The sequence below is a fragment of the Macaca nemestrina genome, chromosome 11 (assembly GCF_043159975.1).
Source record: "Macaca nemestrina isolate mMacNem1 chromosome 11, mMacNem.hap1, whole genome shotgun sequence".
NCBI classification, from domain to species: Eukaryota; Metazoa; Chordata; class Mammalia; order Primates; family Cercopithecidae; genus Macaca; species Macaca nemestrina.
In genome coordinates, this window is record NC_092135.1 from 86,920,796 (window position 1) to 86,948,788 (window position 27,993).

At 34.5% G+C, this 27,993-nt stretch overlaps 1 protein-coding gene across 1 annotated transcript in view; it reads left to right on the plus strand.

The window, feature by feature from the left end:
* LOC105468239 (collagen type III alpha 1 chain) overlaps positions 1-27,823 on the plus strand; it is a 38,409-nt gene extending 10,586 nt beyond the window's left edge. The window contains exons 3-51 of the mRNA XM_011718340.2: positions 65-115; positions 550-663; positions 2,123-2,203; positions 3,128-3,181; positions 3,637-3,690; positions 4,433-4,486; positions 5,239-5,292; positions 5,450-5,503; positions 6,142-6,195; positions 6,624-6,668; positions 6,806-6,859; positions 7,328-7,372; positions 8,030-8,083; positions 8,500-8,598; positions 9,146-9,190; positions 9,342-9,440; positions 9,642-9,695; positions 9,823-9,930; positions 10,146-10,199; positions 10,790-10,888; positions 11,222-11,275; positions 11,436-11,534; positions 12,178-12,231; positions 12,349-12,402; positions 12,713-12,766; positions 13,277-13,330; positions 13,649-13,693; positions 14,259-14,357; positions 14,444-14,551; positions 14,821-14,874; positions 16,411-16,464; positions 16,550-16,603; positions 17,332-17,385; positions 17,991-18,098; positions 18,436-18,489; positions 18,756-18,809; positions 19,000-19,161; positions 19,275-19,382; positions 20,361-20,468; positions 21,206-21,259; positions 21,345-21,452; positions 21,936-21,989; positions 22,384-22,491; positions 22,767-22,820; positions 22,906-23,013; positions 23,798-24,095; positions 25,060-25,247; positions 25,709-25,951; positions 26,690-27,823. Of these exons, the coding sequence (XP_011716642.1) occupies positions 65-115; positions 550-663; positions 2,123-2,203; positions 3,128-3,181; positions 3,637-3,690; positions 4,433-4,486; positions 5,239-5,292; positions 5,450-5,503; positions 6,142-6,195; positions 6,624-6,668; positions 6,806-6,859; positions 7,328-7,372; positions 8,030-8,083; positions 8,500-8,598; positions 9,146-9,190; positions 9,342-9,440; positions 9,642-9,695; positions 9,823-9,930; positions 10,146-10,199; positions 10,790-10,888; positions 11,222-11,275; positions 11,436-11,534; positions 12,178-12,231; positions 12,349-12,402; positions 12,713-12,766; positions 13,277-13,330; positions 13,649-13,693; positions 14,259-14,357; positions 14,444-14,551; positions 14,821-14,874; positions 16,411-16,464; positions 16,550-16,603; positions 17,332-17,385; positions 17,991-18,098; positions 18,436-18,489; positions 18,756-18,809; positions 19,000-19,161; positions 19,275-19,382; positions 20,361-20,468; positions 21,206-21,259; positions 21,345-21,452; positions 21,936-21,989; positions 22,384-22,491; positions 22,767-22,820; positions 22,906-23,013; positions 23,798-24,095; positions 25,060-25,247; positions 25,709-25,951; positions 26,690-26,836 (4,119 nt within the window). The 3' untranslated portion in view covers positions 26,837-27,823. The remainder of the gene's footprint in view (positions 1-64; positions 116-549; positions 664-2,122; positions 2,204-3,127; positions 3,182-3,636; positions 3,691-4,432; positions 4,487-5,238; positions 5,293-5,449; positions 5,504-6,141; positions 6,196-6,623; positions 6,669-6,805; positions 6,860-7,327; positions 7,373-8,029; positions 8,084-8,499; positions 8,599-9,145; positions 9,191-9,341; positions 9,441-9,641; positions 9,696-9,822; positions 9,931-10,145; positions 10,200-10,789; positions 10,889-11,221; positions 11,276-11,435; positions 11,535-12,177; positions 12,232-12,348; positions 12,403-12,712; positions 12,767-13,276; positions 13,331-13,648; positions 13,694-14,258; positions 14,358-14,443; positions 14,552-14,820; positions 14,875-16,410; positions 16,465-16,549; positions 16,604-17,331; positions 17,386-17,990; positions 18,099-18,435; positions 18,490-18,755; positions 18,810-18,999; positions 19,162-19,274; positions 19,383-20,360; positions 20,469-21,205; positions 21,260-21,344; positions 21,453-21,935; positions 21,990-22,383; positions 22,492-22,766; positions 22,821-22,905; positions 23,014-23,797; positions 24,096-25,059; positions 25,248-25,708; positions 25,952-26,689) is intronic.
* Positions 27,824-27,993: the final 170 nt, after the last annotated feature.

The following is a 27,993-nucleotide window of genomic DNA, read 5'->3' on the forward strand; positions in this document are numbered from 1 at the left end:
CTGGGTTAAGAAATAATATGCAAATTCCTTGTCTTCTTTAACTTGTTTATTTTCCATTTATTAGCCTACTCGCCCTCCTAATGGTCAAGGACCTCAAGGCCCCAAGGGAGATCCAGTAAGTAAACATTCTTCAGTAGAATAAAATTAATACTAATGATAATTCTAGTAAGAATTTGCTTTTTTTCTGTTCATACCCTTTCTAGATTTGAACTTTCATCATACATTATCTTTATTACCACATATTTGAATAATGGCACCAAACAACAGACTGGGAATCCATAATTGTACATGTAAAGATTTCAATTTCCCAAACTTCATATTATGTCTTCACCCCCATGATCAGTTTAAATAAAATATATAGGTCAATATACAAAGGAATACATTATACTTAAATTATTCACGTGATTTTGATTAAAAATATGTGTTATAAAGAAAATATATTACTTGTATTGATTCCTAATATTATAAAGTGGAGAAACAACAATCTGATAATGATTCTGAATCACCAGGATTTTTCACTATTTAATTTATTTTTACCTCTTTTTTTAGGGCCCTCCTGGTATTCCTGGGAGAAATGGTGACCCTGGTATTCCAGGACAACCAGGTTCCCCTGGTTCTCCTGGCCCCCCTGGAATCTGTGAATCATGCCCCACTGGTCCTCAGGTATAACAAATCACATTACTTAAAAAATCCCCTCATAAAACTATCTAGTTCATCTTCTTTCTTTACTCTATATTATATCTCACTATCATGAGTTCTTTGTATCTGTTCTCTGATTCTATGTATTTAATAAATCCTTATTTAGTGATTCTATGTATTAGGCACTATTCTAAGTGCTTTATAAGTATTCATTCGTCCTCATAATGCTAATGTCATTGCTCCTATATACTTAGAAAAGTTGCCAATTTCTCAGCAGATGTATAGCATACACATTATGTTTAAGAAGTGAACTATCAACTTACGAAAAAAATTAACCTACATAATTTAGTTAGTACTATATCTATACTTTATTCTCTTACTAACACCAATGTCAAAGCCTCTAAAAGTTTGGACAAAAAGAAGTTGAAGAACTGTGAATATTCCTATTGAACAGGATTATTTCTGCCTATGAAACTGCTCTTGCTAATCCTTCAGAGCACATCTTGCTTCTCCTGAAGCATGGCAACCAAATAAATCTGCATGTAAAACAACCAAATAAATAAATATGACAAAATTTCTGCTGCATGGAATTAGGCGAAATAAGAAAATATATTATACAAATCTTTGTGAGGTTAAAAAGTGCTTTTCGATCTCCTGACCTTGTGATCAGCTACTCGGGAGGCTGAGGCAGGAGAATGGCGTGAACCCGGGAGGCGGAGCTTGCAGTGAGCCGAGATCGCGCCACTGCACTCCAGCCTGGGCGACAGAGCGAGACTCCGTCTCAAAAAAAAAAAAAAAAAAAAAAAAAAAAAAAAAGTGCTTTTCGAAAAGCAATTCAACAAGAACCAAAGTGTATTGTCTAAGTTATTCTTATTCTAGTAACCAAATAGAACCTAACTCTAGACCTAAAACTTAGAATTTAAAAAAAGCTTCAAAGAAATCCAATAAGTGTGTGAGCCTTTCTACTAATTTTGACTTATTTTCTGTGGAGATGTTTATTTTTTAGTGAATCTTTTAGTCATATTAACCAGAATCCAGGGGGTATGAATTTTACTTGTATCATTAAGTGTTGAAAAAATAATTTGACTTCATTTTTTTTTTGCTCAAAATGAGAAGGTGTAATTATATGATCTCAAGACTCTTTTGGCCTCAAACAGCCTATGATCCTATGTTTGTAATGATGTAGATACTGCTTAGAAATAACAGCTGAAGTAAGAGTACAATAGGAAAAACTGGGGGAAACTAACATTTAACACAGTGGAAAGATTTGTGCATCACACAAGAAAATGCTTCTGTAGGATATCTAATGTCTAAATCTACAGAAAAACAGGATAAACAAGATAATTAGTTAATACATACCACATCTTTTGGCACACAAAAACCTATCTACCTACTAGATGTTGCATGCACTTCTAAATGCTTTTTAAAAGACTTATGAACTGTCTGTTAAAATGATCATATCTGTTTGGTCTCCTTGCCACAGAACTATTCTCCCCAGTATGATTCATATGATGTCAAGTCTGGAGTAGCAGTAGGAGGACTCGGTGGCTATCCTGGACCAGCTGTATGTACAAATGTTTCTCAGCATTTTAGAGCTTTATTATCTTTCCAGTTTGTAAAATCTTGAATGGTTGCTCTTCTAGGAATTCAGTATTTTTATGGAATTGTACAAAATAGCTTATTCCTAATAAGGTTGGGAAAGAAAATGGTAGCATTATCATGTTCTTTCTATCTCATTCACATTATTAATCCAATTTTTAATCACATATAAACTTTTTACTAAAAAGCAAAAACCAAAGTCAACAGTTATTAACATTTCAGGAAAGTCTTTATAAGAGAAAAAGGAAATACACAAGCTATTGTTTTATAAATTTGCTATCAGTATTTACAAACAGCATGTTCCAAAAGTGAAGCATACTGTTTTCAGCATGCTGAAGGTTTTCTAGTTTAATCTGTATTTCTGAACAACGATCAATCAATTGTCCTGTGTATGATGATTCTTGTGTGACCATATAAATCTCTGTGTCAATTAACTGTGATAGATATATCAACATAATTATGGACTTTATAGTTGATTTACATTATTATTTTAGATAACTGATTATAGGATTTGTAGTGTGCCAATAAATGTTTTTCTGCATTGAGTTTGGCTGGCAAGCAAGAAATTGCTTCTTCACCAGTGCAATATAATCCTAACATTGCAGGGATTTTCATAGCATTGTGTACTAATTTTTCCAGATTTTTAATTCCCTTCCTTAGGAATTCAGGACAACATTTTATAACATTTATTAATAATTTATATGGAACCTGTGAGAATTTCATTACAGTAATGTTTGCTTGCTAAGATCACCATTGTAGATCTCATGAATAGTTATCAAAAGATATATTTGTTCACAGTTTTGATAATGCAAGTGTCATTGTTTTGAAGCTTGGATAAAGTGTATTTTGCATTCATTTATTTTGTTTTTCATTCAAATTCACATTCCAGGGCCCCCCAGGCCCTCCCGGTCCCCCTGGTACATCTGGTCATCCTGGTTCCCCTGTAAGTATAGCCATTAGTGGTGTTTACTTCTTCATTTTTAGAAAAATCAAATTAGTATATATTCTGCTGTAATTCAGCCATTCCAGCAGGCATAATCCCAGTTAACTAGAGAAGTCATAACCAAGAAACTAATTAAAGCTTCAAAGATAGAATTCCACATTTAATTCCTTTCCACCAACAATTATTGATAATTAAAACCCTGGTAAAATTAAACTGCATTAATTTGCATGTGATATGGCTTTTAGTTCAAAACCATTCAGTTTCGATGGATTGCAGTGAATGCAATGAAATGCATTAACTTCATTCTGATCTGAAAAAAATTTGGTCTCAATATTTATAAACTGGAGTAAAATTTGCTGATTACATTCACAATCATGATTTCTTACTGTCAAGATGTAAATGAATTATATGAAGATTTTGTTACTTTTAAAATATTTACATATTCTACTCACTAGGGATCTCCAGGATACCAAGGACCCCCTGGTGAACCTGGACAAGCTGGTCCTGCAGTAAGTAACAATTAAATTTATATGTATATATAAGTTGATAATTCTATATGGAACCTACCTTTGTTTTCTAAAACAAGTATAGGCCCTTACAGAATGAATATTAAATTTACCCTTAAATTTGCAAATAACAAATAGCATTTTATCGAGTCTTTTGGACTCTTTCAATTGTTTAGCTATCTTAGAGACACTAGTTAATAAAGGAATTCTCTCATCATTAGCCATCAAAATAGTTCACTTCCCAGAGCTGATACAAATTAGAATTTATTTATTTTCTGTAACCACTCAGTTCACTCTTATATCTAATCTACTGATAAATATAATTATATATATTTACATATATAAACATACATATGCATATATCTTAGTAGAAATAAACATAATCTAAGAGAGTCCTTTAGAAGGATATGCTCTGTAAATAAGCAGGTAAAATAATTATTTAAATACAATATTACATGAAATTTAGAAATACCTTTATATTCAGATATATTTAATATTTCAAAACATTTGAATTTATAAATACACATGTGTAATATAAAATACAGATATATGATGTAATTTTTATTAACAGTAAGTTGATGTAATAGAGGTATAATATTAACTCAGTAAGTATCATTTTCATCATGAGAAACATTAAAAGGATTTTCTAAAATGAGGTTCCTTCCAGGAATACATACACTGTATAATAATAAATTGTAACAGAAAAACTTACAAATATATTCATTTTTTATTTCCTTATTTTCAGGGCCCTCCAGGACCTCCTGGTGCTATGGGTCCATCTGGTCCTGCTGGAAAAGATGTAAGTTTTTAAAAATTATATAAGAATACAGCAAAATTTAACTTGGGGTATTCTAAACAGTATATGCTTTATGTCAGAATCCCAGAAGAAAAAAATGTTGTTCAAAATATTGTTGTCTTAACAACATTTAGCTAATACTAATCTTTGAGTAGTTATACAGTATTTGCATACCTATACATATATTTATCATTTGTTTTATTTTATTTTATTTTATTTATTATTATTATTATACTTTAAGGTCTAGGGTACATGTGCATAATGTGCAGGTTTGTTACATATGTATACTTGAATTCTAGAATAAAATCCCTAAAGTGGTTTTTGACTGCTAAGAAGACTCATCCATTGAATATATTATTTAACCGGAGGGGAAATAACTGTCTTTGCCTGCCTCTTGTAATGACGAAATTGATACCACTATTTAATGAACTTGAGAACTTGCAGACACCTTCAATTCAATGACATTCTTTCTTTCCCTTTTAATCTCCAATGACAAGTTCTTTTTACTGGGTTGAGGAAGGGTTATATTATTTCAGTGATTAGAAGCACCTGCATTATCTCTTTATAAGCTTATATCAAAATGAGAAAGGTCTTCCTCATGCCTTCCACCAAGAAAGCTGATCTCAACTATACATTTTGTGTGACCATTTTAATGAGTCCTTCGTGAGAAAAATACAAAGTAATCATTTTGCTTATTGTCTACAATGTATTTTGTCATACATGAGCACTTATGTATTCTTTATTTCTCTACCTAGGGAGAATCAGGTAGACCCGGACGACCTGGAGAGCGAGGATTGCCTGGACCTCCAGTAAGTCTTCAGCATCTAATAAATTAATTGGAGTAAACTTTGCTTGAAAACTATTATGTAATTCGATTGAATTAAACTTAAAAACAGAAAGTGTTTTACTACTAGGTTGTGATTCTATTTGAAGGTTCATTAATATTTTTTCATTCATTATTTTTAGGGTATCAAAGGTCCAGCTGGGATACCTGGATTCCCTGGTATGAAAGGACACAGAGTAAGTAGAGTTTCTAAGTTATTTACAAGGTATTCCACTGGGCTATGTTTACTTGACTAACCAATTTAACTGGACAATTATGTGCCCAAAAGGGTGATTCTGACAATGAATTAATTTGAAATTTTTAAGTCTACCAAGTTTATTTGTTGACCAAAGTAGCCATTTTTTGCAAAATAAAGGAGTTGATTTCTAGTATATAAAATACTCTTGAAAAATATTTTTTTACTACCACTATCAGAAAAATAAAAACATTTTATGAATTATGTTTTTATTGACTTAATATGATTTATAGATTGAGTTGAACAAATTTATTCTATGCAAAACATTTCATACATTCAAGCAACTGTGCCTATAACCTATTAACTTAATTATAACAAAATCTATGAAACTCATGTTTGCTACTCTATAGTTAAGGCAACTTTCTTATCAGACTACATTGCACTTTCTAGTTAGTTCATGTTTTCCTGCTGTAAAATCAGTATGAAATATCTTCAACCCCTTTAAACAAGTTTTAAATTATTTAAGTTAATTTTGCAAGTAGTGTTATAAAGACCAATTAGAAAAATTCAATGTAAACTTTATCAATCATTCTAGATGAACAGATTTTAATAATTTTGCTATTTTTATACATTCCCTAGGGCTTCGATGGACGAAATGGAGAAAAGGGCGAAACAGGTGCTCCTGGATTAAAGGTAAATCACAACAAAATCACGTTTTCATAAGTAAATTCATTAAATATTAAAGCTACATTTAAGATTCATATTGTGAGGCTTAACTTGTTTGCTGAAATTTACCCGAACTTTACCTATTAGGTATGAATAATGGTAACTAATTGAGATATTCTATTAACGCTTCCATGAAAACTGATAACTTGAAGAGTCTAGATTAGAAATAGTTGAGCATATTAGTATAACTTATCAATTACTTCTCTTTAGTTTTTAAGTTTTTAAATTCAGAAATTGAGATTTCTGGTAAATAAAATACTAACAGAAAATTAATATTGTTAAAATGTATATCTTTTTCTAGGCTCCATAAGCTTTTCCATAATATTCTGTATTTAAAAATCAATAATATTTTCTTCCTCTTGTATAAAATAGTAACATATTTTATATGTATCTAGGGTGAAAATGGTCTTCCAGGTGAAAATGGAGCTCCTGGACCCATGGTAATTATGTTTCTTATGCATAATTTTCAGTTTTATTATTAACCTCATTGTTACCTAAAACTGGCTTTGCTCCCACCCCAACTGTTCTTACACATGTCAGGATTAGAGTAAGACCATATTTCAATTTTACTCTCTAGGGTCCAAGAGGGGCTCCTGGTGAGAGAGGACGGCCAGGACTTCCTGGAGCCGCGGTGAGTATTGTTACTAACATCGCACAATTAACATCGCACAGTTACAACCCAAAGTGACAGATTAGTGTCTCAGTAAATTTCAGGCTGTAAAAATACGTTAGAAAAAAGACCCTCCTACAAAATTATACTCGATACTGTGATAACATTTTGGCTATAGTTAAAAGGAAATGAATAAATGTTTTCCAATTATCTCTATTGAGAATTTTTGTGTTAACTGTTCATATGCAATTAGAGCCATTACATCTGCATTCAGTCCTGAAAACACAGATTCCAATCCTTCTACATTTGATTGTTGCTGTATATATCAGAATTGTCTTCATAATATATTGACTTTGAAATATATAATTAGTAAGCAGATTTTAACGTACTTGAAGAAAACTCAGCTCGAGTCAGAATTTTAGTCAAAATATTACTCATGACCAGCCATTCAGAATTAAATAGATATTTAATGTAAACTTCTCTTTTTAGGGTGCTCGGGGTAATGACGGTGCTCGAGGCAGTGATGGTCAACCAGTAAGTAACTTTCTATCTCTTATTTGTTGTAGGATAATGAGAAATTATGGATTGTGGATTATTTAATATTATATATATACACACACACTCAGGTATATACATATATGTATATGTATATATCTAACACACACATTAGCATCTCTATTGACCGTTTTTATAATTTAAAAAGTGAAAAAGTATCGTAGCCCCAATACTCAATATTGTATATATGCATGTGATTAAAACTGACACTGAGCCCATAAGCAAAATCTAGGTTCTGATATTCATTCTGCTTGACCAACTGCTAACATTTAATGGTGCTCTCAATGTTAGTTAACATCTTATATACGACATGGCACTTTAAAGAGCCCTACAAAATGGATAAAATAGATGTTACCTCCATGTTGTAAAATTGAATACAAAAGCTCAGGGAAAAGTAATCTGCACTAAGTCATGGAATTCATGGCAAAGTAGGGAGAAACCAAGAATTTCTAATTTTAGATTTCACTCTCTTCTTATTTTACCACATTGTTTCTCCACATAATATCCATAAAGTATGAATATCTTTTTTATCTGCATAAATATCTTCTTTTCTTTATATGTGCTTACTTATTTACTAGTATTCCGGCTTTCATTTATTTGAAAAGGAGCTCTTGAAATTGTATTTAATTTTTTTAGGGCCCTCCTGGTCCTCCTGGAACTGCCGGATTCCCTGGATCCCCTGGTGCTAAGGTAAATATGAGTTTCTACAGAAGGGTATAAAAATATCTTGGAGACAAGAGAAAACCACTAGATTGTTTCTTGCAACTGATTTTTTAGATCAATCAAATGGATAGCTTTTATCTATACATGTCTTTAAAGCCCTATTCTTGATTCTAAAAGAGGTGTAGTCCCTAACATTCAACTATTGATATTTCTTCTGATGCCTTCTTTTTTTCCCCAGACTCTTTCCAGGAAACTGATAACACAATCACACACATAGTTACATTTTTCTCTGCCTTTATGATGAATGATTCCTTGCTTTACCTGCAGTATAGAGTCCTACTATTCCAACCTTTGGGAGATGGGTTTAAATAGGACTGAAGGGTGAAGTGGCTAAGTGAGTAGAAGTGGTGAGAGGAACTGACTACATATGGTTTTACCATTAGGGTGAAGTTGGACCTGCAGGGTCTCCTGGTTCAAATGGTGCCCCTGGACAAAGAGGAGAACCTGGACTTCAGGGACAAGCTGGTGCTCAAGGTCCTCCTGTAAGTATCATAGTTGAGAGGGAGAGTGCTGCTACACTTACTCCATGAGAGCATGTGCTTCAGTATGGCTATCAGTGAAAATCACTTTGAAAAAGTTGTTGCTTAGGGCTCTAAAATGATCCTCCTGTGACACATACTGATTTGATTAGTAGTAAAAATGATAGTTTTTGACTGTTGCACTATTTCAGAATTCACGATTTTTTATGTTTATATAAAAGAATAGAAGATAGAATAGTTTTCTGATGCTTTCAAGAATGTGCCCCAAGCTAATCACCAATCATAAAAATTCAGAGAAGAACCAAATTCAAAATCTCTTCTATTTATGTATCATTTAATAATTTATACCAAGTACATATTACCTCTAATCTGTTTAGATAATGATGAATCTTTTGACTACATTTCATATGCTGTGTTATAGTTGGAGGATTCACTTAATCTCTACAAAGCATAACATTCACCAATACATTAATTTTCACACAAACAACTTCAAATATATACGAACTATTTGCATTACTATTAATACATTAACTGTTTTTTGTATACTTAGGGCCCTCCTGGGAGTAGTGGTAGTCCTGGTGGTAAAGGCGAAATGGTAAGTTGTCCCCACTCCTCACCCTTATCTCATCCACACATTACTGGCTTCTTATGCATTTTGCATGACAATAGATTTGTGATATTTAAGTGAGATATTCATAAAAGAATGTTCGAGTTTGGCTAATGTAGTGTCTTTGATTTGTTTTTAGGGTCCCGCTGGCATTCCTGGAGCTCCTGGACTGATGGGAGCCCGGGGTCCTCCAGGACCACCCGGTGCTAATGGTGCTCCTGGACTGCGAGGTGGTGCAGTAAGTTGCCTTGTTTTTTCTCTGTTGACTGAAAGGTATAGTTTAATTCCATCAACAAAAATTAATAGCAAAATTTTGCTCCTGTTCAGTTGAATTTATATTGACTTCACTCTTGTCTTATAACTGAATTATGTGTTTCTGGTGATGATTTTGTTAGTCGAATCCTCCCTGTTTCTCAACCAAGACTCTGTTATAATTTAGGGTGAACCTGGTAAGAATGGTGCCAAAGGAGAGCCAGGACCACGTGGTGAACGCGTAAGTATTACTGCAACAGATCTGGTTATTTCTCGAAAAAATGCAACGTAATTAGGAAGTAAACAGGTAAAAACTTCGAACTAAATTCAGTCATAATTTCTTATTTTACCATCTTTTTTTTTTTCAGGGTGAGGCCGGTATTCCAGGTGTTCCAGGAGCTAAAGGCGAAGATGGCAAGGATGGATCACCTGGAGAACCTGGCGCAAATGGGCTTCCAGGAGCTGCAGGAGAAAGGGTACGTTTTCCATGGGGCATCTAAAAGAAAAACAGCATCACTGTCATCTAAATAAAACTACCTTCAGGGTAAGACAGCCAATTTTTCTTAAGTTGAATGTTCAGTGCAAAATATTGTTTAAAGCACTTTATGACATAAAAATGTTTGCCACTCAAGAATTATGGAAAAGAATTGTAATCCTTTGGACTGAAATATTTGTCTTTCATTATTTTCAGGGTGCCCCTGGGTTCCGAGGACCTGCTGGACCAAATGGCATCCCAGGAGAAAAGGTAGATAACTTTAGTTTCTATGTTCCTAAATGCTAGCACCACAAATAGGTAGTTCTTCCATACAATTTCCCATTCATGAAAACCTAAATATCTGAAAAATATATATTGGAGTTAAAAAAATTCCTAATGTAATGCATCCTCTGTTCAGTCACTTTCTTGGCTTTGTAACTAAAGCCACTTACTTACCCTCTGTGATAATCTTTTACTTATCTGTTAATTGGAAATCATTTATCTGAGCATCATTTCAAGAGTACAATAAACTAAAATGCCTGAAAAGTCTTTGAAAACTCTAAAGTTAAATGCAAATATGGTTTCATATCATTAAGATATTTGATTTTAGATGCACATAAATATATTTTTAAGCACACTAAATACTGTTTTATTAAGCATGTGATATTCACACATTTGCTTCAAAATTTTTTCAATACGGCAATCCAAGCTAAGATAACTGATTTTACATATAAATTTTTCAGCAACACGTGAACCCTTTTTGAAAGTTCAAATGATGTTCTCTATTTGTAACCAAAATATTGTTGGTATCTAGGTTAGTGAGTGCTATTTTAATTTTTTTTATTTCTTTCACTACTTAGGGTCCTGCTGGAGAGCGTGGTGCTCCAGGCCCTGCAGGGCCCAGAGGAGCGGCTGGAGAACCTGGCAGAGATGGTGTCCCTGGAGGTCCAGGAATGAGGGTACAGAGAAACATTTGTTTGAATGACACTTTAATTTAGACAGAAGAAAGGCAAGACAAATGAAGACAGATCAAAAGCAACTGAAATCAATCAGATTACATATTTTGTAAGGCCCCAAACAAAACAAAATTCTTTTAAGTAAACTTAAGCCATGATAGTTCAAGGAGAGAAAACATAGAACACTTGCCTTAGATACTTTATAGACAGGAAAAAAGATGTTCAAATCTGAGGCTTCACATGTAAGCGAAAATATCCCAATTGTACAAATAGTATATGTTGTAATTTTTTATTATTTCATTTAAAATCACCTAACAACTGACTTCTTTGCTTCAGGGCATGCCCGGAAGTCCAGGAGGACCAGGAAGTGATGGGAAACCAGGGCCTCCCGTATGTACATTTTTTAAATCTCATTTTAAAAGGCCAGTTAAAATGGAATGTATATGTTGGCCTATCCTTGAGTGTGTGTATAGTATATATATACTATATAGAGAGTATGTTTTAATCTTATCTTTATCAAACCTTTATTAATGTAATTTTTTCTTATTAGGGAAGTCAAGGAGAAAGCGGTCGACCAGGTCCTCCTGGGCCATCTGGTCCCCGAGGTCAGCCCGGTGTCATGGGTTTCCCCGGTCCTAAAGGAAATGATGTGAGTTCCTTCATTAATTTCTTCAATAAATACTTGACTGGAAGGTTTTTATTTTCCATATGGAGTATAGAAGTGGTCAAAACTCAGTCTCCTCTTCAAAGCATGGAGGAGTATAGGAAAATCAAATTGCATGTAAGAAGGGAGCTAAATATATAATTGGTTATGGTTGTATGTGTGTCTATGGAGCAGGCAGATAAAACATATGAGACAGGCTGGGTGCACTGACTCACGCCTGTAATCCCAGCACTTTGGGAGGCTGAAGCAGGCAGATCACCTGAGGTCAGGAGTTCGAGACCAGCCTCGCCAACATGGTGAGGCTGTTTTAGTCTCCACTAAAAATACAAAAATTAGCCAGGAATGGTGGCATGTGCCTGTAATCCCAGCTACCCAGGAGGCTGAGGCAAGAGTATCACTGGAACCCGGGTGGCAGAGGCTATAGTGAGCCAAGATTGCACCACTACACTCCAGCCTGGGTGACAGAGCAAGACTCCATCTCAAAAATACGTATATATATATATGTATATGTATATATGTATATATATGTATATGTATATGTATATACATATATATATGTGTGTGAGACGATAATATGATTAGTTATTGCCCTTTGAGAATTAGTAAATACTGACCACTTCTTCTTTAGGGTGCTCCTGGTAAGAATGGAGAACGAGGTGGCCCTGGAGGACCTGGCCCTCAGGTATGTAGCTTTCATCAATTTATTTCTAGCCTTCTAATAGATGTATTCATCTCCAACCTTGTGACTTCTCTCTGTAATCTGTATTATTTCTGCTTCCCTAACTGTTCTTGTTTTTAGGGTCCTCCTGGAAAGAATGGTGAAACTGGACCTCAGGGACCCCCAGGGCCTACTGTAAGTTCACTCACATAAAATTGGAGATGAAAATAGGGTGGAGGTGGGGCAGGAAGAATGCTTCAAAAATTACATAATCTCTGACACTATGTTATTATAGTTTACCAAAGCAATGATGCAACTTGCTGACCTAGTTATCTAGCTAGATGTTAGCACTGAGTTTAGAGTGTACATGTGTGCTTTGGGTCCAGGTCCTCCCCTTTCTTCACATCACTACTTTTATAATTAAGCAACAGGCCTGTTGAAATGGATACTGTAGACTAAATATAAAAGGATGTTTATAACAGAGTGTATCATTATACTTTCCTAGGGGCCTGGTGGTGACAAAGGAGACACAGGACCCCCTGGTCCACAGGGATTACAAGTAAGAACTTGTTATTTAAATGTCATGGTATATCTGACCATCAAATCTTTTGTGTCCCTAACAGATTATAATTTATCTGAAGCTTAACTTGTGAGTCCGTCTTTCATCTGGAAATAAAATATCAGGCAATGTTAATAGATAGGCATATCTTCCATGTCCATTCCAGAGCACATTAGTAAGTTATTTAAAAGAATTAATGAAACTCAAATAATTCTATTTGCTTACATTTATTTTATTATAATATAAATCCATATAGCCAAGTCTATCCTGCCATGCTTGTCAATAAATTTTTATGTGTAGCAATTGAAAGAACAAAGAGAGATGAACACGGATTTGTAAGATATGATTATCACATATGTGTCACTGGATTTTGAGTGGCACAATGTTTCTACCCATAAAAGACCACTGAAACTTTTTTCAAATATCTTGCAGAAACATGTGTACATATGAGAAGCTTTTCTATAAGCCATGTTTGAGGTAATTACCTGATACAACTATGATTGTTTCTAGGGCTTGCCTGGTACAGGTGGTCCTCCAGGAGAAAATGGAAAACCTGGGGAACCAGTAAGTTACGTTTCATTTTTCAAAACTCAGAAACAAAAAGAATATATAATAATTGTTTGTCAACTATTAACTTTTTAATTTTCTTATGTCATGATATTGGAGATTTAACATTTAGTTTTTAAATATTATCAAAACAAAGACAAATTATTTAAAAGATAACTATTATATAGAGTTTGAATTTTACCATAAAATAGAGAGTTCATAATTTCAAGATTAGAAAAATTATACTGTATGCCAACATGACAAATGTGTATTTTGCTTATATTTACATAAAATGCATTCTGATATGGACCTAATCATATAATGCAAATCTCCTAGGGTCCAAAGGGTGATGCCGGTTCACCTGGAGCTCCAGGAGGCAAGGTAGTATTTCAATTCATTCTCTACCTTCTTCAGCATGTTATACAGCAATTGATTAGTAGTATATTTTTAGTATATCAAGTGAAAATACTCTTTCTTTAAAAGAGCATCATTGCAAAGGTTTGTTAAGTACACTTAGAGGAACTGAAGAAATTTTCAATACATTAAATTTGCCTTAATCTGGAAGGTCCACTTCTCTGACATTCATAATCACTACAGAATCAAATATGAGCTTAAAATTTCAAATAGAAAAATATTGCCAATATGTTGATTCTATGTAGGAAAACTGTTTTGGTAAAAGAACTTTAAAATGCTGCCCTTATGAATAAAATACTAAGTATTTCAATGACAGTTCACACTTAAGCAGACTAAGTATCCAAGTTTTCTTTTGGACACTTTTTTAAGCTTCCAGTTCCCACCCAGCTGTTCAACTATTTATAAGTATACAAATTTCCAGGTTGTTCACAACATAATAACCTAGTGGCCTGATTCAAAATGATGCAAGTTAAGGTGTTTTGTTTTTAGCTTTGGATTGTTTAATATGGTTATTTACATATTTTTATCACAGGGTGATGCTGGTGCCCCTGGTGAACGTGGACCTCCTGGATTGGCAGGGGCCCCAGGACTTAGAGGTGGAGCTGGTCCCCCTGGTCCCGAAGGAGGAAAGGTGACTCCACAGAATTCCATTCACCTAGGTTTAAAAAATACATTCGATTTCCTTCTGATCATTTATTATTTCTCACTTATTTTCAGGGCGCTGCTGGTCCTCCTGGGCCACCTGGTGCTGCTGGTACTCCTGGTCTGCAAGGAATGCCTGGAGAAAGAGGAGGTCCTGGAAGTCCTGGTCCAAAGGGTGACAAGGTATTGACTTGTTTTCTCTTAATTGTTTCATAAATCAGTCATTGTAGGTTAAAAAAAAAAAAAAGCAACATTCCTGGAAAGTAATCGACTGTATTTTCAAAATTAATATTATCATTTTATAGTAAGTGAAATTTAAGATGGATTCCTAGAGCAATAATGAATTAGAACACCCAATATATATCCCAACAAATCCTGAGGGTTACTCCTCTTCTTGGCCAATTTTCACTGAAGATACTTTGAATCTGATGACAATGGCTTTTATTTGACAGGGTGAACCAGGCGGTCCAGGTGCTGATGGTGTCCCAGGGAAAGATGGTCCAAGGGTAAGCATTCTCAGTGAGGAGAAACAGGCCTTACCTATATGTCATATGCGACAGTCCTGCACTTCCACTTTTATTTTTTCCAAAAACTACTCAAGATAAATTAGATAGTTTACCACCTTTTGAGCATAAAAAGACCCAAATAACTTGATTTATAATTAAATTCCTGGTCTATATCTATGGCTACTTGATAGGTCTACAGTGACCAAAGAATGAAAAAACCTCAAAAGTATGATAAAGGTCACAAACTAGCATTTGTGAGTCACTAAAATCTGAGATAATCACTGAAATTTAAGATAATCAATACTGCTCATTAAGAAACTAAAAGTCATCACAATTCAATATAGTAAGTACTCCTAATTAATAGACTTTATATTCAAAAATTGTAATCCTATGGTGCAGTCTCACTATGGAATAGTATTTAGCAACAAAAAGGTATGAACAATTGATGCTGTACACACAGCAAATTACACAAACCTCAAGGACAACATACTCAGTGAAGAAAATTCAGTCTCCAAGGGATATACATTGCATGATTCCATTCCCATAATATTTGCAAAATAACATCCTTTTAGAGATGTAGAACAGATTAGTGGCTGCTAGGAGTTAGGAATGAGAAAGAGAGAGATGGATGTGGCTATGGAGACATGACACAGGAAGTCTTATGGTGATTGCACATTTGAGTATCTTGATTGTGGTGGTAGTCAGGCACATCTACAAATGGGATAAAATTCTATAGATCCACATATACACACACATAAATGAGTGTGTGTATCACTGGTGAAATCTGAACAAGCTCTATGGATGGTATCAATGTCAATTTCCTAGTTTTGATATTATACTATAGTTGTATAAGATGTTAACATTAGGGGAGGCTGGGAGAAAGGTGCACAGAATTTCTGGTATATTCCTTTGCAACATTCTGTGAATCTATAATTCAAACTAAAAGTCAAAAACAAAACAAAAAACATCTTCTAAATATGATTATAAGTAAGTCATTTAATACATTTATATAGTAGTTGCCTTAAAGAAATTCATAAATGCTTCACTTTTGACAGATTAAGTAGATAAGCCATCATTCAAGTAAAAAAAGTGCTCAATACTTCACTTTTGTAATATACGTAAAACAACTATTTGAAAATTTCAAGTTGAAAAATTTAATATGTACAATGATACTTTGAGAAAACATTTAAATTATCAAGCAATTTAATACAGAAATGTACTTTAATTTAAAAAGACATTACTGTAAGATCTTACATGACATCCTATTCATCTTCTACAGTGGAGATAAAGACAAATGAATCAATAAACCACTGCTGAATCCTGTTTTCTCCCAGAGTTATCCCCACAGAGTCTTGTGTTTACTGAGCTCTGCAGTATTTACACATTGAGTGAAAAGCACAGCATTCAAGCCATAAAAAATTTAAAAAGTATGTTATCTAGTTTATTAGGTATCTATGTCTATATACTTTCTGTTTGATTAATGCAGAAAACGATATTTGCATCTTCAAAATTAAAAAATATTTTTATTTCCTCTAGGGTCCTACTGGTCCTATTGGTCCTCCTGGCCCAGCTGGCCAGCCTGGAGATAAGGTAGCACTTAATACTGTCTGGAAATGAAAAGAAACTATCTCTGTCTTTTGGATGCAAGAGAGTGACCTGGTTTCTCTTTTTCTAGGGTGAAGGTGGTGCCCCTGGACTTCCAGGTATAGCTGGACCTCGTGGTGGCCCTGTAAGTGTTAAAGACATTCTCAACATACTTTTTAACCCCATACAGACAGCGGCTACTTATGCTTCCCTTTTTAGCAATTCTGCCCCCAGTTCCCTGAGCCTCAATTTGGAGACACTATCTTCAGGAACCATATAGCATGCCAGGGAATGTTAAATTTCTTAAATCTAACATTCACAAGAGACCATTTTAAATCAGGATTTCTTTCCAAAATAACTTCGGAAAAAAGACATGAATTGCACAAGTAGTATATGTTTGTAATTAGGTATTTCTTAAGCCTATAGAATCTTTGCCTGAGACTCCTTCTGGATTTAAAATTCTTGACCTTTAGGATTTAAGACACTGGAAAGATATTTAGCAAATGTTTTTTAAAAATAAATCATTTAGTTAATTTTTCAGTTAAGGCTCTACCATATATTGAAATAAATAAATTATATATATATATATATATATATATAAATGTGTTAAATACTTTAAAATTCTCAAACTATTTTTCTTGCAAATAATATCACAGTGGGAGACAGAAGGAATCAATGGTTCTGGTATTTTCTACTCCTAATTTTATTGAGAGGTGGCAAAGTCTTCAGAAGTTTACTGGCTACTCTGCACATTTCCTGCTTAAAGGAAAGAAAAGATAAGATGACAAGATGACATTTCCTGCCTAAAGGAGATGACACACACTCCCCGTGGCATATCTTCACTGTGACTAAGGAGGATGTTTTTCTCTTTAGGGTGAGAGAGGTGAACCTGGCCCTCCAGGACCTGCTGGCTTCCCTGGTGCTCCTGTAAGTGCGAATATTTACACAGACATGTTCCATAGCCCAGGATCACTATCTTGCAGAAAAATTACAGAAGTATAGTCAAGTTTGGGTTCTAGTCCCATTTTAGCTGTTCATTCCCTATAAGATTATTGTACCCCTATTTTGTTTTACTTTACCCCTATTGCTGCTCTTTAACAGATGGAAATAAAAACACCTGTCCTGCCTTTATGACTAGGTAATGAACTAAAGTAGCATCATAGATTGAAATGCACTCTGAATTTTTGTAAGTTCTTCCATTATAAGTTGGTACTAATTAAAATTTTCTCTTAAACCCAGTCTTTCTCAAAGAAATTTACTGGTGCTGATTTTCAAATGTTTAATCCTTACAGAGAGACTTCCTCCGTCCCTAATGGCAAATAATGTACAGTTTATGCTTTCTTGGTCATGTTCTTTGATCATGAAAATATTTTGATTGGCTTTGTTTTGTCATGTCTTCAGAGAGCCTTGTTTTTAAATTTTATTTCAACTCCTTACATCTGAAGAATTCTATATTCTGAAGAGAAATAATAATAATCCAAGTATATCATAAAGAGTGTCAGCTGAGAGATTGTTGTTGTTGTTGCATGTAGGGACAGAATGGTGAGCCTGGTGGTAAAGGAGAAAGAGGGGCTCCGGGTGAGAAAGGTGAAGGAGGCCCTCCTGGAGTTGCAGGACCCCCTGGAGGTTCTGGACCTGCTGTAAGTTCTCTCCTCTTTCTCTATCTATCATCTATCTATCTATTTATCTATCTATCTCTTCCTCTCTCTCTCCCTCTCCCCCCTCTCTAAGTGCTAAGTGTTCTAATGGAAAAACATGAAGGTTTATCAGTAATTTAATATTTTATACTGAGATAACATGTCATAGTGGCAAGAGTATAATCTTTATATGAATACAGTTGAAGTATGAATCTCAGCACCAGCAGTCTAAAAGTTATTTTAACCTCTTCATAGAGTTCCTGGTTTTCAAAGGCTTAATGCTTTTCCCAAATTTTGATTTTGGCACTATTCTTACATACCTTCCTTCCATTTCATATAGGGTCCTCCTGGTCCTCAAGGTGTCAAAGGTGAACGTGGCAGTCCTGGTGGACCCGTAAGTATTGATCCTCTTAACTATTATTGAAAAGTATTCATATCAACCTGTATAAAAGCTGCACTTGAGACACTAGATCCATAAAGAGAATGTAAAAAATGTAATCTCTCATTCATACATGAGTAATGTGTAAATTCCAAGGGGAAAAAGCAAACCATAAATGACTTTCAGGTACAATGTAGATCATACCACACATTATACTTTTTGTTTGTTGTGTAGTTGTTTGTTCTACTTTTGAAATTCAAAAATATATTACCATTTCACAGGGTGCTGCTGGCTTCCCTGGTGCTCGTGGTCTTCCTGGTCCTCCTGGTAATAATGTAAGTAATTGTTAAAGTATTTTCTCATCATACACTTCAGAAAGAGCATTCATATATGTATAGGATGAGAAACTTACACATTGCTACTTATTTCTCTAGTAAGTCTCAAATAAAATTATTTGAAGTAAGAAAGGAAAGAAAAAATGCACTTTTTATTATAAATATTCAAATTTCAAACAATTCTTTGTAGGGTAACCCAGGACCCCCAGGTCCCGGCGGTTCTCCAGGCAAAGATGGGCCCCCAGGTCCTGCGGGTAACACAGGTGCTCCTGGCAGCCCTGGAGTGTCTGGACCAAAAGGTGATGCTGGTCAACCAGGAGAGAAGGGATCACCTGGTCCCCAGGGTCCCCCAGTAAGTAACTTCATTTTTATAAGTTGATTGTACTATTTTGGTTTTTATCACAAATTGATTAGAGAAAAAGATTGTCACATAACGATGAGCTAAGTCTTCATTATCTGTATTAGGGAGCTCCAGGCCCACTTGGAATTGCTGGGATTACTGGAGCACGGGGTCTTGCAGGACCACCAGGCATGCCAGGTCCTAGGGGAAACCCTGGCCCTCAGGGTGTCAAGGTGAGTATAGTCATTTTCCACTACACTCTTGCTTCCTTTGCTAGCCTTCAGAAATCACTTAACCATATCAAGGATGAAAAGTTTTTCTGTCATTGGAGTAAATTAGCCAGGAGATTTTTTTTATATTTTTAGATTTTTAAAAGCATATATTTTAATAAATGGCTCCAGAACACAAAACAGGGCATATCAAAGACCAACCTTGAATATAAGCACAAATAAATTAATATAACAAAAACAACATTGCCATCTGAAACACCTCTTTTAGGAAGCTTGTGAATGTTCTTCAATTTGTTGACTGTCAGTTTTGAATGGGAAAATAGTGTTAGCTTATAGATCTAGGAAAGTCTTTCACTGATGCTAGTTATCCATCCATTCAAGTCATCTTGCACTCCTGACTCTCTTTCACTAGTATTATATTCCTATAACGTTCTCGTGCTTGGCATCTAAAACACTCATTTGGTAAACAGGGTAATAAAATTGCATTTTTATTAGGGCTCGTATTATAACACTTTAAGTACTTCTTTCAACAAAATGTTATGTACTATTGTCATAAAATTAACATTTCATGTTTAAATGTATCCAATTGATATGATATTTCTAGTAAGTCTATATTCTTCAGATAGAGACAAGTAACCTAATTTTAAGAGTCACCATAAACCTCTAGTTTCATGATGGCTCATTATTATGTTTTTCTTATAATAATCATGTCTATGTATTTATCTCAGATTAGAATGTACAGTATTCTGAATTAGATAATCAATGTGACTATTCAGCCCTTTGCCATCCAGAGTCACTGAGCAAGTTAGAAAATGCAACAAGCTTGCTCCCCCAAACTTTTTCCCATAACAGGCATAGTTTTAATTTTAAAATTCAATAAAAATTAAATAAGATTTTTACCTGAAAATAAAGATATCTGATAACACCATTTTAATTGATTTCTTAAGTTAAACAAAATATTTTTCATTCCTTTGTATACAGGGTGAAAGTGGGAAACCAGGAGCTAACGGTCTCAGTGGAGAACGTGGTCCCCCTGGACCCCAGGGTCTTCCTGGTCTGGCTGGTGCAGCTGGTGAACCTGGAAGAGATGTGAGTAGCAGTTCTTATTCAACCAGCCAGGTAGAATTTGATAATTTATTTAAGCAAAGGTGAAATTGAGCCTTAATGTCTAAGAGTGTAAATATGGCCACACAGCAAAGTTCTTCTCTCTCTAATAAATTCTTTCATTACAACTTAGAATAGACTTAAAAGCTCTTGTTCATTAATATTTAGTCAGTGAATAATCATTAGTGGAGAAAATATTATCTCTAACTAAATTAGGATAAAAGTTAGTGGGGAGAACCACAATTCACATGTTTTCTGAGTGAAAATATTCTGCAGTTATCTGTGATTAGTCTTTTATTATTTTTAAAGAATTTAAAATTAATATTATTTGTAATTAACAAACCATAATTGTATACATTTATAAGGTACAATGTGATGTTTTAATATATGTATGCAATGTGGAATGATTAAAGCAAACTAAACTGTAGATTTCCATTAATAGTTTAGATCACTATTTCTGAAACTTTTATTTATTAGAGGTCTGTAAAGACTCTTTTTGGATATTATTTTTCTAGTCACATCTCCTCCATGAATATACTAACTATCTGCTTGGATATTGTGACCCTTTGAAGGGCTACCCCCCATTGTAATATCTAAGATTTCTTACCCCCAAGAACCATTTTCACCCCCTTGAGAATTATATTGCCCTGTTGAGAATGCATGATTAAATGGCATTTGGAAGGTTTCAAGAAACTTTATTTCCTTTCTCATTTTTTAATCAGGGAAACCCTGGATCAGATGGTCTTCCAGGCCGAGATGGATCTCCTGGTGGCAAGGTATAATAAACACATGTGCAATAGATTTCTGTAATTAAAATAAGTGATCATCATGTTTATTTTGGACCTGTGAATTTGTTCACAGGGTGATCGTGGTGAAAACGGCTCTCCTGGTGCCCCTGGTGCTCCTGGTCATCCAGGCCCACCTGGTCCTGTCGGTCCAGCTGGAAAGAGTGGTGACAGAGGAGAAAGTGTGAGTTCCCAGAAGCATCATCTCTCTTGTTTGTCCGTTTCCTTCAATAAAGACATTTGTAGGTGGAAGATAGAATGTCAGATCTGCCAACCAAAATATCCACTATCATTTCTTTTACAGTTTTAATGCTAGTTGTTCCTTAGACAAATGTGTTAGTAAAGAAATACCAGAAGTACCTGGCAGTAGTCAATAAAGAATTTATTACTGAAACCCGAAATCGTATTAATCAGACCAGCTATTTATTTGCTGGGTAAATGCAAGGCCGAATTAATAGGGCTCTTGCCCAGCTTTTCTGTTTAGATCCCCTGATAAAGCTGTAAACAGGGCTTTAGCACTTTGAAGGCAAAAATAATATTAACTTCCAATAATTGCATGCATACTATAATTCTATTATAATGAAATTATTTACTTTTGAAAACAAAATTGTGTCAACACATAAAACTAATTCGTGTATGTTTGCTCCATTGAATGTTTTCATCTTAGGGCCCTGCTGGCCCTGCTGGTGCTCCTGGTCCTGCTGGCTCCCGAGGTGCTCCTGTAAGTTTACATATGTATTTGTTCTTTCTATTGGTAGATAGATAGAGATAGATAGATAGATAGATAGATAGATAGATAGATAGATAGATAGAGAGATGATAGATAGAACAAATATAAACTTTCCTTTAATGATGATGATACGGAAAGCAGTTCAGGATCTAAAAGTTCTTTGGAGCCGATGATAGAAACACCAGTTGTTAGGGATCTATGCCATTGTCAGTCCAAAATTAAAACAACCACAAAAATAATCTTATTTCATATCTGAAGTATCTGTTGATGGGGGATTTTTTAGCTGATAGAAAGCCATAAAATAGACTTAATTGTTATAAATTCTATTTTATTTTTCCAATATGTATGTGTGTATATGACTTCAATTCAAAATATGTTTTTAAAGGGTCCTCAAGGCCCACGTGGTGACAAAGGTGAAACAGGTGAACGTGGAGCTAATGGCATTAAAGGACATCGAGGATTCCCTGGTAATCCAGGTGCCCCAGGTTCTCCAGTAAGTGCATTCATTCTGTTGGAGAATCCCTCCAATGTATGCAAATTTTAGAGATTAAGAGAAGAAAGCTTTCTATCTCTAAAAATACGTACTAGAAGAGATGAGAAATGGATTTGAGGCTAATTTGAAACAACAATCAGCATGAAACAATGGGAAGATTAAAGAAAGAAAAAATATTTCATCATAATTCCCATATTTCTTGATCTGATCTTGAATGTACAGTTTCCCAGTGCTTTTTAAGGCCTTCACTCATATGCACACTTCTTTCCTTCCAGGGCCCTGCTGGTCAGCAGGGTGCAATTGGTAGTCCAGGTCCTGCAGGCCCCAGAGTAAGTAGCACAGAAAGATATCAGTTTCACATGTCTGCACTTCAGAAAGATATTCTGGCATTGTGATGTCATGATACTTTCTTAGGGACCTGTTGGACCCAGTGGACCTCCTGGCAAAGATGGAACCAGTGGACATCCAGGTCCCATTGGACCACCAGGGCCTCGAGGTAACAGAGGTGAAAGAGGATCTGAGGTAAGACATAACTTATATGTATGTGCATTTAATTTGTTATAATCTTCCAGTTTTCAGAACCACTGCATTATCTTTAAATTGAAATAGTGAGTGAGACGCAATGCAACCACTCAATTTAGAAAATGAACCATGACTTTAAGACATTCTCCATCACATTGAAAATGTTTCTACCACACTATAACAGGAGAAAAATATCTTTTTAAAGATTTGATCAGGTATCCATGGTATCAGGATGATGACATCTGCCCAATTAACCAAACAAACCTTGTCTGCATTGCTATCACACTAGAGATCTCGGAATTACAACATTCATAATTATCAGCGTTTATGCAGTGCATTTTACTTCTCAAACAGCTTCCATGGTTACTATTTTGTTAGTGATACTATCATTCCTAATACTTTGTATTCCATGCCTTTGGGGTAAATGAAATAAAAACTATTATCCCAACAAATTACACTCCCCTTTGTCATGTCAATATTAGAATTGTAGCTCATAGGTGTTTGCTTACATCATTCATCCAGAAGGAAGAATGATAGAGAAAACGTGTGCTCTGACACTACTGATTCTTACATAGTGGAACAATACCTTTCTTGATAATGAATTGCAGTTATTATAAATCGGTGATCACGTGACCCTAAAAGCACCCAAATAAATCTTTAGTAAAATAATTATAATGACACAACGAATGAATTATTTTTAAGGCATTTTCTTGAACTGGCAATGTATTCTTAGAGTGGCACCCAAACATGCATACCTCAATGATCCATGTTTTACTCATTCTAGGGCTCCCCAGGCCACCCAGGGCAACCAGGTCCTCCTGGACCTCCTGGTGCCCCTGGTCCTTGCTGCGGTGGTGTTGGAGCCGCTGCCATTGCTGGGGTTGGAGGTGAAAAAGCTGGCGGTTTTGCCCCATATTATGGAGATGAACCAATGGATTTCAAAATCAACACCGATGAGATTATGACTTCACTCAAGTCTGTTAACGGACAAATAGAAAGCCTCATTAGTCCTGATGGTACTCGTAAAAACCCTGCTAGAAACTGCAGAGACCTGAAATTCTGCCATCCTGAACTCAAGAGTGGTATGTTTGGGAGTCTTTCGTCTTCATGGCAACAGGATTACAGAGAAAGTTGTTTAGATTAGAATGAGAACAAAAAACATCCACTTTCAATGGAAAGCTGAAATAGTACTCTAAGAAAGTTAACTGAATTGAAACTGCTTCATATAAAAGAGTAAACTTTGCAGATGTAAAATATAACATAACTTCAGGACATGCCAAATATAGAAAAATATAAAGACAGTTTTATAGAAGTTGTAGTATAAATCATAAGTTTTTTGAGTATAAAGTAATATATATCTTTTTTTCTCAGGATTAAATATACATAATTTGATGTAGACAATTATAATCTGATTATTATACTATTTACTTACTGCAATGAATCTAATTATTAAAATTTTCAAATTAAACACATGAAAAATTTCAGAATACTATATAAAATTAAATAGAATATTGTAATAGTTTAAGGTTTTGCATATATTGGATTAAATATTTCTGAAAAGCAGAATTATTTCAAGTTTTCAAATATCTTGACATGGAACACTGCCTTTGCTAGGAGTCCTTTCTAGAAATTACTTAAAATAGGAGACAAGCATCAATCATAGGGACTTCAGCTTTAGAACTATTGGAATAAATCTGGATTAGACAACCAGCTTATATTATTAAGCAAGATTATATATAATAATCATTTTTTTTAAAAAAAAGGAGAGACTTTTGCAAATATTATACAGCCATCAAAAGGTCTTAGCTTAGTGTATCATTCAGATTAGAAACCAAGATGTTGCATTTTATTTCAGTGCTTTCTGTAGTCATAGCTAACTCTTTTACCTCAACAATTTCAATCCAAAAGTTTCTCTATCATTCTATATATAAAATGCAGTCACGTTAGCAGTCAACATTATGAATGCCTTTACAGGTAAACAAACAAAATCACTTTATTACTGCATTTTATAACCAATTCCCATTCTTCTTTTTTGTGGCTATTCAGGAGAATACTGGGTTGACCCTAACCAAGGATGCAAATTGGATGCCATCAAGGTATTCTGTAATATGGAAACTGGGGAAACATGCATAAGTGCCAGTCCTTTGAATGTTCCACGGAAACACTGGTGGACAGATTCTGGTGCTGAGAAGAAACACATTTGGTTTGGAGAGTCCATGGATGGTGGTTTTCAGGTAAGAAAGGATATACCTTTTTTAAAATAAGTCATCCCTATATCCTTTGTATTCTTCCTATATGTTCATCACAAGAAAAGTTATTAGGTTGGTACAAACATAATTGCAGTTTTTGCCATTGAAAGTGATGGCAAAACACGCAATTATGTTTGCTCCAACCTAATAATTAATAACTAGAAGAGCTCAAATGATTTTATGTATCCAGGCGACTATACTTTTATGACTTTATTCTCAATAAAAGCTCAGTTAGATTAAATTATTTTTGTATGCAGACACCTTTCTTTCACATCTTAAGACCTTTTTTACTCTGTCGTGCAAACAAAATATGTTCCCACATAAAATATTCATACATAAAATATATAAACAGCCCATATTACAATAAGCATACACATACTACACGAATCCCTTGCATGCAGTTGCAACTAAAATGTTTGATCTGTTTTATTTGTTCCCTATTACAGTTTAGCTATGGCAACCCTGAACTGCCTGAAGATGTCCTTGACGTGCAGCTGGCCTTCCTTCGACTTCTCTCCAGCCGAGCTTCCCAGAACATCACGTATCACTGCAAAAATAGCATTGCGTACATGGATCAAGCCAGTGGAAATGTAAAGAAGGCCCTGAAGCTGATGGGGTCAAACGAAGGTGAATTCAAGGCTGAAGGAAATAGCAAATTCACCTACACAGTTCTGGAGGATGGTTGCACGGTAAGAAACATTTTTCTCAATATAAGTCATAATGCAGTCAGCATTTTAGTTTAATCATGCAAATTATTTTGAATAAAAGAAATAAAATTAATAGGATGAAATAAAGATAGCATTTGATATGAATTACATACATTGCATCTACTGATTCATTGCAGGGAATGTTAAATGCAACAAAAAGTGAATGGATCTTAGCCTTCAGATGAAAACCAGTTGAAATAAAAGCATTTAAAATTTAAATCCATAATGCAAACTTTATCAGATAATTGGGATAGTCTGTATGTTTTGAATAATATCTGTCACATTAATTCAATCTGAAATATCTGCTTTTAAAAATTTTAAAGGTTAACTTCAAATCTCTCCTTTGTTATTGTTATTTGTGAGCAAAGGGAAAACTCACTTCTAATATTAGCAAATTTCACTGTGAGAGACCTATCCTCTTTTTAATAAACCAATTATAAACCTGTTAACAATGGCTGGAACCAGGCCTCCTGAAGATGCACTGGTCTATAGCAATTGCCCTGCTGCGTTTACTAAGAATCCCTATGAAGCATTTGTTTAAGAATAATGTTTATCAACTAAGAAGATTACAGCTTTGAAGTGGAGCAGGTCTCATATATATGAATAACATGGCACAATGAAAGCTCCTTTAGAGTAAAAAGGTGTTTTTTAACCTGATCAGTCAGAGTTGTTTAAGTAATTGTAATGTCATGATCACTTGCATTTTATCCTTTTTTACAGAAACACACTGGGGAATGGAGCAAAACAGTCTTTGAATATCGAACACGCAAGGCTGTGAGACTACCTATTGTAGATATTGCACCCTATGACATTGGTGGTCCTGATCAAGAATTTGGTGTGGACGTTGGCCCTGTTTGCTTTTTATAAACCAAACTCTATCTGAAATCCCAACAAAAAAAATTTAACTCCATATGTGTTCCTCTTGTTCTAATCTTGTCAACCAGTACAAGTGACCAACAAAATTCCAGTTATTTATTTCCAAAATGTTTGGAAAGAGTATAATTTGACAAAGAAAACTGATACTTTTTTTTTTTTTTTTTTTTTTTGCTGTTCCACCAAATACAATTCAAATGCTTTTTGTTTTATTTTTTTACCAATTCCAATTTCAAAATGTCTCAATGGTGCTATAATAAATAAACTTCAACACTCTTAACGATAACAACACTGTGTTACATTCTTTGAATCCTAGCCCATCTGCAGAGCAATGACTGTGCTCACTAGTAAAAGATAACCTTTCTTTCTGAAATAGTCAAATATGAAATTAGAAAAGCCCTCCCTATTTTAACTACCTCAACTGATCAGAAACACAGATTGTATTCTATGAGTCCCAGAAGACAAAAAAAATTTTATAAGTTGATAAAACTTATAAATTTCATTGATTAATCTCTTGGAAGATTGGTTTAAAAAGAAGAGTGTAGTACAAGAATTTCAAGAAATATTTTTAAAGCCACAATTATTTTAATCTTGGATATCAACTGCTTTTAAAGGTGCTTCTCTTTTTTCTTGTCATTGCTGGTCAAGATTACTAATATTTGGGAAGGTTTTAAAGACGCATGTTATGGTGCTAATGTACTTTCACTTTTAAACTCTAGATCAGAATTGTTGACTTGCATTCAGAACATAAATGCACAAAATCTGTACATGTCTCCTGTCAGAAAGTTTAATTGGCATGCCACGGAGGATTCTCCCCTTCATCCTGTAAAGGTCAACGATAAAAACCAAATAATGGGGCTGCTTTTGTCACACTAGCATAGAGGATGTGTTGAAATTTAACTTTGTAAGCTTGTATGTGGTTGTTGATCTTTTTTTTTTTTCCCTTACAGACACCCATAATAAAATATCATATTAAAATTCTCTTGTTTTTTTGTCACTTTTCAAAGATTTAAAAAATGCATGTCTACACTAAGGAACTCCAGTAATCTTGAAAAAGCAGATTGAATTCTAACTCTATAGATTAATAATGTGATAACTTTTAAGAATATAAAATAACATATGTTCAGAATAGAGATGTGCTCAGTGAGGAA